Source organism: Orycteropus afer, unplaced genomic scaffold (assembly GCF_000298275.1).
Source record: "Orycteropus afer afer isolate SDZICR_OR568_19922 unplaced genomic scaffold, OryAfe1.0 scaffold00460, whole genome shotgun sequence".
Classification (NCBI taxonomy): domain Eukaryota; kingdom Metazoa; phylum Chordata; class Mammalia; order Tubulidentata; family Orycteropodidae; genus Orycteropus; species Orycteropus afer.
Genome location: NW_006922047.1, coordinates 291,822 through 300,685, shown reverse-complemented (window position 1 = coordinate 300,685; position 8,864 = coordinate 291,822). Strand labels below are relative to the sequence as shown.

At 54.2% G+C, this 8,864-nt stretch overlaps 2 protein-coding genes across 2 annotated transcripts in view; one reads left to right on the top strand and one right to left on the bottom strand.

Moving 5' to 3' along the window:
• Window positions 1–1,046, top strand: part of TECR (trans-2,3-enoyl-CoA reductase) — a 5,535-nt gene extending 4,489 nt beyond the window's left edge. The window contains exons 8-13 of the mRNA XM_007954422.1: window positions 43–115; window positions 197–240; window positions 326–383; window positions 463–551; window positions 770–815; window positions 919–1,046. Of these exons, the coding sequence (XP_007952613.1) occupies window positions 43–115; window positions 197–240; window positions 326–383; window positions 463–551; window positions 770–815; window positions 919–1,046 (438 nt within the window). The remainder of the gene's footprint in view (window positions 1–42; window positions 116–196; window positions 241–325; window positions 384–462; window positions 552–769; window positions 816–918) is intronic.
• A 295-nt stretch (window positions 1,047–1,341) lies between these two features.
• NDUFB7 (NADH:ubiquinone oxidoreductase subunit B7) lies at window positions 1,342–5,587 on the bottom strand. Its single transcript, XM_007954352.1, has 3 exons — window positions 5,476–5,587; window positions 1,931–2,099; window positions 1,342–1,474 (listed from the first exon to the last, which is right to left on the bottom strand). The coding sequence occupies exons 1-3, from the start codon at window positions 5,585–5,587 to the stop codon at window positions 1,342–1,344; spliced, it is 414 nt and encodes a 137-aa protein (XP_007952543.1).
• Window positions 5,588–8,864: the final 3,277 nt, after the last annotated feature.

Here is an 8,864-nt window from a genome sequence, read left to right as displayed (position 1 = left end):
CTGACTTAGCTCCAGCTCTCTGGAAACAAAGGGGCCTTTCAGAACTGCACGTACTACTGGGGCTTCGCTGCCTGGATGGCCTATTACATCAACCACCCTCTCTACACTCCCCCCAGTAAGTGGCCTCCGACCCCTCCCACCCGCCTTCCCCGACCCGGCTCTGCTCCTCACGGCTGCCCCCCTGCTTCCTCTGCAGCCTATGGAGCTCAGCAGGTGAAGCTGGCGCTTGCCATCTTCGTGGTAAGGAGGCTGGGGTGGGGAAGGGGAGAGGCGCCTGGGAGGCTCCGACGGGGGGGACCTGAGTCTGCCCCTGCCCCTCCCACAGATCTGCCAGCTCGGCAACTTCTCCATCCACATGGCCCTGCGGAACCTGCGGCCGGCAGGTGGGTATTGCCGTGGGCTGGCAGGTCGGGGGTGGCGGGTCGGGTCGGCAGACTCACTCCTCCTGATCCTTCCTGCCAGGGTCCAAGACGAGGAAGATCCCATTTCCCACTAAGAACCCCTTCACGTGGCTCTTCCTGCTGGTGTCTTGTCCCAACTACACCTATGAGGTGAGGGTTCTCCCTGTCCCCCACAGGGCTTACAGGGGTACCTAGTTCTGTACCTTGAGCTATGAGCATCTTGAAAGGGAAAAGCTGGCTTCTTTGAGGCTGGCGTGGATTTAACATTTGATGAGTGTTTGTGGGGCACACAGGCAACCCACTGTGTCTCATTCTGCCCAGAGGGTGGGCCTGCTTATAGCCACCCTCCCTGCCTGCCCTGCCCACAGGTCGGGTCTTGGATTGGCTTCACCATCATGACACAGTGTCTTCCAGGTGAGCCAGGTTTCCTCCCCCTGCAGCACCCCAGCCACCTGTCTGCTCGCTGCCCCCTCACCGCCCCCACCTCGGTCCCTGACGCCCCTGCCCTGCCCTGCAGTGGCGCTCTTCTCCCTGGTGGGCTTCATCCAGATGACCATCTGGGCCAAGGGCAAGCACCGAAGCTACCTGAAGGAGTTCCGCGACTACCCGCCCCTGCGCTCGCCCATTGTCCCCTTCCTGCTCTGAGCTGCTGGCCCTGCCGTCTGCCTGCTCACCCCTGGCCAGGGCCCCAGCTAGGCTCCTGTGCTCCAACCTCATTGTTACTCTGGGGGAGGTGTGGGGGTCACAGTCTTCCAGCACTTGAAATAAAACCTGCCTGCCAGCTGGACCCAGGTTGTGTGTGTTTCTTTGGGGGTTTGGGGTCCCAGCTGTGCAACATTACCCTTCTCACCTTCCCGACCACATAGTCAGAGGCAGGGCTAGGATTGAGGAACTGGAGGCTTTTATTTCTTTGACTGGTCCGCAGGGTGGCAGCAGGTCCCTACAGGGCCACCTCGGGGGCCACCTCACCGGGCCCGTGGCCCCTGGCTGAGTCCGCCTCCCTCTTTTCCCGTCGCTTTTTCCGCTGGAGCAGACGGCGTTCCCGCTCATACTCCTTCATGCGGCTCACGTAGCTGGGGGCAAAGAGAAGGCGTCAGGCTCCCTGCCCTCAGTACACCCGTGCCGCGCCCTGGGAAGTGGATGGGATAGAAGCTCGTGCTCCAGGACAGAGGCCTCCTGGAGCCTGGACCCTGTGCTCTAAGCCTGAGCTCTGCCCACACCTGCAGGCCAGGCACCCTCCCAAGAAGGCGCTGGCTGAGGGCCTCCCCGTGGAGGTGAGGTGAGCAGTGAGGTGGGAACTCCTCTGGCGGCCAGGGCAGGGCCACCTGCACCTCCAGACTCTTCCTCAGCCCCACCCAGTGAGTCCTGGGCCCTCTGCCCTCTGGAGCTGCATCCTGCTGCACGGTAGGGTCAGAGTGGGTGCACTCCCCGCTGCTGGCTGGGGCAGGGGCGCTGATGGGGGTGGGGTCGGATCATCACTTGGCCTGGGCTCTGGGGTGGGGAGTGGGTGCCGGTGGGGCGGGGCTCACTCCAGGTGCTCGCAGTAGTCCCAGTCGTGCTGTTCGTGCTTGCAGGCCAAGAAGTTGGGGAAGCTGTCGCGTTTGCACTTGAGTAGCTGGATGAGGTAGTGGGCGCAGTAGTCCCGCTGCTTCACCACCAGCTGGGCGTCATTCATCTGCTGCTGCGTGGCCACCATCTCTGCAGCAGTGGGCAAAGGGTGGGCTAAGCAGGCACTCTCCTGCCCAGCACCCTGTCCTGGTCCCCCCACTCTATGCCGGGGCCCCCAGGGAGCCATGTCTTGGGGCATTCTCTGATAGATGGAAGTGTAGGGAGGAAGCGGCCCTTTTCCTAATCAGCAGAGACGACCCAGGTGGGAGAAGGGCTGCTCTCTCCCCGGGTCGAATTTTCCCCTCCCCTTCCTCAGGGACACCCACTGTCCCGGTCACTCTGAGAAGCCACACCGTGCGCAGACATAAGGCAGGAACTCCGCTTTCTCGCCCAGCCTCCGCTCCCCCACGGCCCCCCCACCATCCCTTCTGCCTGCACGTTGCAGCGTGGGGCCAGGCAAGCCGGCTGCGTGGTCTTGGCGACGTCATTTCCTATCTCTCATTTATCGTCCATGGTAACTGAGCTAATCAACTAAAGGGCCTCAGAGGGCTGACAGTGCTGTTGGCCCCGGTGACCCCCCTACCCCGCGAGTCCCGCCCAGGACAAAACCACCTGCTGCTGGAAGCCACTGGGGCCATCTGCCCGTCACCTCACTCTCAGCCTCTGGCTCACTGCTGATGCCCCCTGAGGGGAAGAGGCAGGAGGACCCTCCTCCTTCGACCTCCCAAACTTCCATCCTTTTCCTTGGTCCTGGCTCCTCCCCATGAGCATCTGAACTCGCCCAAGTCCCCGCTGCAGTTCCTCCTTGCTGACTTAGCTCCAGCTCTCTGGAAACAAAGGGGACTCATCTCCCGCCCACCGCCGTCAAATCACAGCTCTTACTAGGACCCTGAGACCTCAGGACCTCACATCTCAGCCACCTCCAAACGCTATGTCCCGTCGGCTCCCCCGCACCCCACCCTCCCTGCTCTTGCACCAGCATTCAGCGCTGGTGGCCTGGGGCTTGTCCTGAGAGCCCCTGCTTGTTCTGATTAATGGCTTCCATCGCCACGACATCTCTGAAGAGCCCGGACTCCATCCCTCCCAAGCCGTTGTGTATCCACCTGCTGCCCACACCTGGTGCTCTCGTGTCAAACTCAGTCAGTCAGCCACAAGGGTTCACTGCACACCTAGTATGTGGGCAGGACATGCGCGCGCGCACACACGCGCGTTCTCACCCTTGTGAGGTGGGCATTATGGGGGGACGGAGACACCAACAGAGGGTGCAGAATGTGGCAGAGTTTCCGAGGGTGGTGCGTCTTGGAGAGGAAATAAGTCAGCGAGAGTGACAAGGGGTGTCGGGAGACGACTCAGTTTTAGATGGAGGGGTCCTGGGAAGATGGTATCTTAGAAGGCGAGGGGGCTACAGGACATCTGGCAAAGGGTGTTCGGGAAGAACAAGCATTGAGAAGAGAGGGGCCGAGGGGATGCCTCCGGGGTTTCTGGTCTGAGCACCTGAAGAACCGGCAGCTCCCAGAACAAGAAGATGGAGGGAGGGGCAGGCGTAGGGGGAAGAGCAGGAGCTCTGTGTGGTCCCGATAAATGTGAGATTCGTGTTAACATCACGAGGAGATGTGCAGCAGGCAGTGAGTTCCCGAACGTGGAGTTCGGGGTGAGACCTGGCTGGAGTTATAACCTGGGAACGTCAACATGCAGAAGGCAGGTGACACCAGGGGACGGCAGACTGCATGACAGTGGGAGTATGGGGAGACTGGAGAGAGAGGTCTGTGCCCTGAGGCACCCCGCAACACTTTACAAGGGAGATAACAATCAGCGAAGGAGCTGCTGGTGGGGTAGGTGGAGAGCCAGGGGAGTTTGGGGTCCTGGGAGCCAGTGAGCAGGGGCTCCCAGGAGGCAAGTAGCATTGGCAGTGCCTGAGGAAGGTGAGAAAGGGGGCAGTCACTGGAAGCCTTCCCTGGGACCCCCCAGGCTCCTCCCCCACAATCTGCCTGGTTCCACTGTCCGCTCCACACCACTCACTGTCCGGTGAGCTCCCTGAAGACACAGTCTGTGCCTCTGCTGTGGCCGCGGCGCTCAGCTTGCGACCTGGTCCAGGGTTGGCACTCGATGTGATAATTATATTAAAAAAGCATCGCGCAGAACAGCATGTGCGGCTGGGCCCCCTTGTGTACACGTAAAAGCAGCCGTGAGAAGAAGGCAAGAAAGGAGCCAGGAGGGCATTTCAGAACGGTAGAAATAGTGCTACCTGCACAGTGATGGGGAGACTGATGGTGCAAGACAGAGAGAATGAAGGAGCAGCACCTTTGGGTAGATGTGAGGACGGGATTCAGGGCTCAAGGGGTAAAGCTTAGCAGGGGCAGTTGGGCCAGAGTGAGAGGAGGGGGGTGTGTGGAGTCTGAGGGTGCACAGGGAGCCCATGAAAGCTCTTTTGTGGCTGTCTCTATTTTGTTATATATTTTTTAAAATATAAAGTCAAGGGCTGAGAGGGGGACGAAGGAGGTGCTGAATCTGAGGAGGGAGGTGGCCAGCCATCTAGAATGCAGAGAGGGAGAGCCAACAACCAGGACGGCCAGGCGGCTCGAAGAGACTAGTGAGGCTGGGTGTTTTTCTCCCGTCAGTCAGCTGCACAAGGGCAGGAGTCAAGGAGGGGGAGAGAGAGGGTTAACCAGGGTTATGGTTTAGCCCAGCAACAGAGAGAAGCAGGGCTCGTGGGTGTTTGCAAAGCTGGCTGTGGGTAAGGCGGGGTGTGATGCGCAATGGGGGGCAGGTGGCCCAGATGGTCTCCTCGCTTCCCGTCACTGTCCACTCAGCGGCCAGTGCAACCTTTTGGCAAAGCAAATCTGACCGTGTCCCTCCCCTGTTTAGAAACATTGTTCTGCTCTCTCCTTATAGTCCTCCCTGCCTGGTCAACTATTAATTCGCTACCAGTCTCCACTTTCAGCCACTACCCCCTGGAAGGCTTCCTTGGTACCCTCAGTTTCCTCCCCCCAAATCTGCCTGCTTCCACTATCTGCCCCACTAGGATGTAAGTTCCCTGAAGACAGCCTGCGTGCCTACAGCACCTTGCTGTACTCACAGTGCCCAATTTGGGACACGGTCCAGTGTTGTGATACCGTCATAAAAAAGCAACGTGCACCACAGTATGTACGGTTGTGGTCCCTCATGCATACCTAAAAACAGCCGTGACACAGTGACCACGTTCCTTCTGTGATACCCCTATGTCTTCCACTCCCCCAAAATCACAATTCTCTTTTGTCCCCGGGCCTTTGCGCAAGCTGTGCCCTCTGCCTGGCATTCGCCACTGAGGCACAGACAGTGCCGCCTCTGGGCTACTCCTGGTCAAGGCCAAGACTGAGCCCAGAGACAAGCGCGTGAGGCTCGACTCCAGCTCTGTGGACCCCGAGGTTCTGGGTGTCCGGCGCGCACACCCCATGCCCGCCTGCCGCGCCTGCGCATTGGGCCTCACCACGCTCCTTGCGCTCGGGGAAGCCGTAGTCGGGCGGGAAGGTGGGCATTCGTAGGGGGTCGGGCTCCTTGGAGCTATCTCCCAGATATCGCCGGGACAGATGCGCCCCCATGGTGGCTGCCACTGTAGTTCCCACTGCAGCCGGGGGTCACCTCGCTCCTACCCGGAAGCACTCCTTCTCCGTCAGCATGGCTTCCTGGTTGCGCAGGACACCTAGGAGGATCATAGAGATGGACGGCTTCAAAGGACTTTCTTGCCATCGCCACCTGGCGGCCGGATGAAGGCAGGACAGGTGCAGCGCGCCACCGACGGTGATCTGGTGGTTGCTGTTGGTGAATTGCGTATGTTGTTGTTGTTATGTGCCAACAACAACTACTACCACCAAATTCACTGCCATGGTGGACATTCGACTGATAGCGACCCCTCCTTGGGTTTCTGAGGTCGAATCTTTACAGAAGTAGATTACCTAGTCTTCCTTCCGAGGAGTGGCTGGCGGGTTTGAACCGCCGGCCTTCTGGTGAGCAGTCAAATGCCTTAGGCACTAAGCCTCCAGAGCTCCAAGTTGTTATTTATTTTTGCATACCTCTCAGTGCCTACATTGTCACGTTGTGCTGACTTTCCCCGTATTGTGTACTGTCTTTCCCTCCACCAGTATTAACACATCTCTGTTGTTGTTGTTGTTGTTATGTGCCGTCGAGTCGGCCCCGACTCATAGCGACCCCTCCTTGGGTTTCCGAGGCAGTATCACTACGGAAGTAGATTGCCCAACCTTCCTTCCGAGGAGTGGTTCACCAGAAGGCTGGAGGTTCAAACCCACCAGCCACTCCTCGGAAAGAAGGTTGGGCAATCCTACTTCCGTAGTGATACTGCCCCGGAAACCCAAGGAGGGGTCGCTATGAGTCGGGGCCGACTCGATAGCAAACAACAACAACAACAACAACACATCTCTACTATTTATTAACTGATTCTCCCTTCCTGCCCCTCCCTTCCCTGGTAATCACCAAAGAATGTTGCTTTCTGTGAGTAAACCTTTTCTTAACTTTTTACAAAAGTGTTGTCCTACAGTATTTGTCCTTTTGTAATTGACTTAATAAATATGACATTTGAAATAAATCCTACAGAATGTTTTTGTAAAAAGAAAACAATTTGCAATCCTAGTTTTCCTTTAGTTGCTGCAGTAAAGAACTGATATGACAATTCACACCAGTTACATTGGTATTTATACGCATATTTAAGAGTATTGTTCAAATGCTGTGGCAATTTGCTGCTCCCTTTGGAATCTTGAATTAAAACACAACGTGAAGCCATTCAGTGATGGCTTGGCAGTATGGAAATGATACTTGGTTATGCAAGAATCCGTTTCATTTGACAGTTTTGTCTTCTCTCCTATCTAAACTTTTCTGGTGCTGAAACCCTTCTCATATTCTGAAGCAGCGTCTGTTTCCTGCCACAGAACCACCAGAAATCTTTACAGAATTCAGGCACAGGACACAGGCTAGTGAGGCAAGAAGTGCTCACTCCCCTGGGGCCTAAACAGTGGTAGTTGTGAGTGATGTTTAGAATGAAAAGTTATGCAATGTCAGTTCTTAGCATGGGATGCAAATGACAGAGGTGTTCTGTGTTCTTCAATATACTTAATTTGTTAGCATGATTGAAATATGTAAGGGTGAGGGTCCTGATTTTTGAGAAGAGGTAGCATGAGCTGGAATCCTGGGTTGACCACCAACTAGTCGTGTGGCCTGGGCAAGTGCCTGTAGCTTTGTAAAACAAGGATATTGATTTTGATGTTGTAAGGATTAAGTGTTAATTTTTATGAAACATTTAAAGCAGTGCTTGGCACACAACATTAAATAAGTGTTATTTGTATGATAGAGGAGCTCTGGTGGCGTAGTGCCTAAGGCATTTGATTGCTAACCAGAAGGCTGGAGGTTCACACCCACTAGCCACTCCTCAGAAGGAAGATTGGGCAATCTACTTCTGTAGAGACACTGCCTCGGAAACCCAAGGAGGGGTCACTATGAGCCAAATCGACTCCACGGCAGCGAGTTTGGTCTTGTGAGATAGAGAAAAAGCCCACTCAGCCCTCAAAATGAGATTAAAAGTATTTATTCAGAATAAAAGAAAAAAGATACGTTAGAATTCAGTGAGAAACCAGCTGAAATAAGTGAGGGAGAAACCAGCCCAAATAAGTGAGAACTGATGATTCCAACTAAAGAACTTCTAACAAAGACAGATATAGTCCAGGGAACAAAGAAATTATAATACAGTCATTTGATTGGTTAGTCTTTGGTTGAGGTCACAAGGAGGATGGGGCAGGAAATGGACTTCTATTGGATAATTGAATGCAGAGGCTTACACTGATTCAGGAATTACAGAGGTTTACAATCATAGTCACATAGCCTTCATATGGGATCATAAAACATCACTGGTTGATGTTCAAGCAGCTTTAACCAGATGTCTCAGGAATCAGAGACTTGGTATCATTACAGATTTTGGTATCATTTGGTATTAGGACCTTATTTCTCACAAACAGCTTTTGTTAAAATAAAAACCCTTTAAGTTGTCTGGGAAACTAGATAAGGCTGACTCCAAGGCCTTTTCAAAAATAATTTTCTTGATTACATCCTTGTCATAAGCAAGCGTTTCTGGGGCCCGCTTCGTACAAAAGACAGCTGTCACAAGATTCCCTTCCTTTGTTTCATATCCTGGCTTGACCATAAAGAGCCATCACTCTCTGGTTCCTATGGCTTCTTGGAATTAGTGACAGGAGCTCATGAAAGGTGTGAGTTGACTCCATTGACTGCAGCTAAGCAAACATGGAATCAGTCCTGGGCAGGCAATTAAAACGACCAGTTTAACATACTAACTTTGAAGATTATGTCACTTTGAAGAGTAAGGTGTGCCAGACCCAAGCCATGGTATTTTCAATTGCCTCATACGTGTGCAAAAGCTGGACAATGAATAAGGAAGACAAAAGAAGAATTGATGCCTTCAAGTTATGGTGTTGGCAAAGAATATTTAGTATACCATGGATTGCCAGAAGGATGGACAAGAGTGTCTTGGAAGCAGTACAGCCGGCATGCTCCTTAGAAGTGAGAATGGCCAGACTTCATCTCATGTACTTTGGTCATCTTATAAGGAGGGTCCATTCCCTGGAGAAGGATATCATGCTTGGTAAAGTAGAGGGTCAGCAAAAAAGGGGAAGAACCTTGTGGTGGTTACATTTTTGTGTCAACTTAGCTGGGCCTGGTGGAGTGGCTGGGCAGCTGGTGGTAGTTATTCCCCATGATGAGACTGGTAATCAACTCCATGGTGGGATCTACCACAAGCAGCTGAGTAGCTGCCTTTGGGAGGTGGTCTGCTTCCTGTACATAAGGAGAAGCCTTGGG

Excerpts from the sequence above, each read along its gene's own strand:
- NDUFB7 (XM_007954352.1), bottom strand. The coding sequence starts at position 5,587 with ATGGGGGCGCATCTGTCCCGGCGATATCTGGGAGATAGCTCCAAGGAG. Across the intron at positions 2,100-5,475 it reads CCCCGAGCGCAAGGAGCGTG|AGATGGTGGCCACGCAGCAG; the intron begins GTGAGGCCCAAT and ends CCACTGCTGCAG. Across the intron at positions 1,475-1,930 it reads GACTACTGCGAGCACCTGGA|CTACGTGAGCCGCATGAAGG; the intron begins GTGAGCCCCGCC and ends CTTTGCCCCCAG.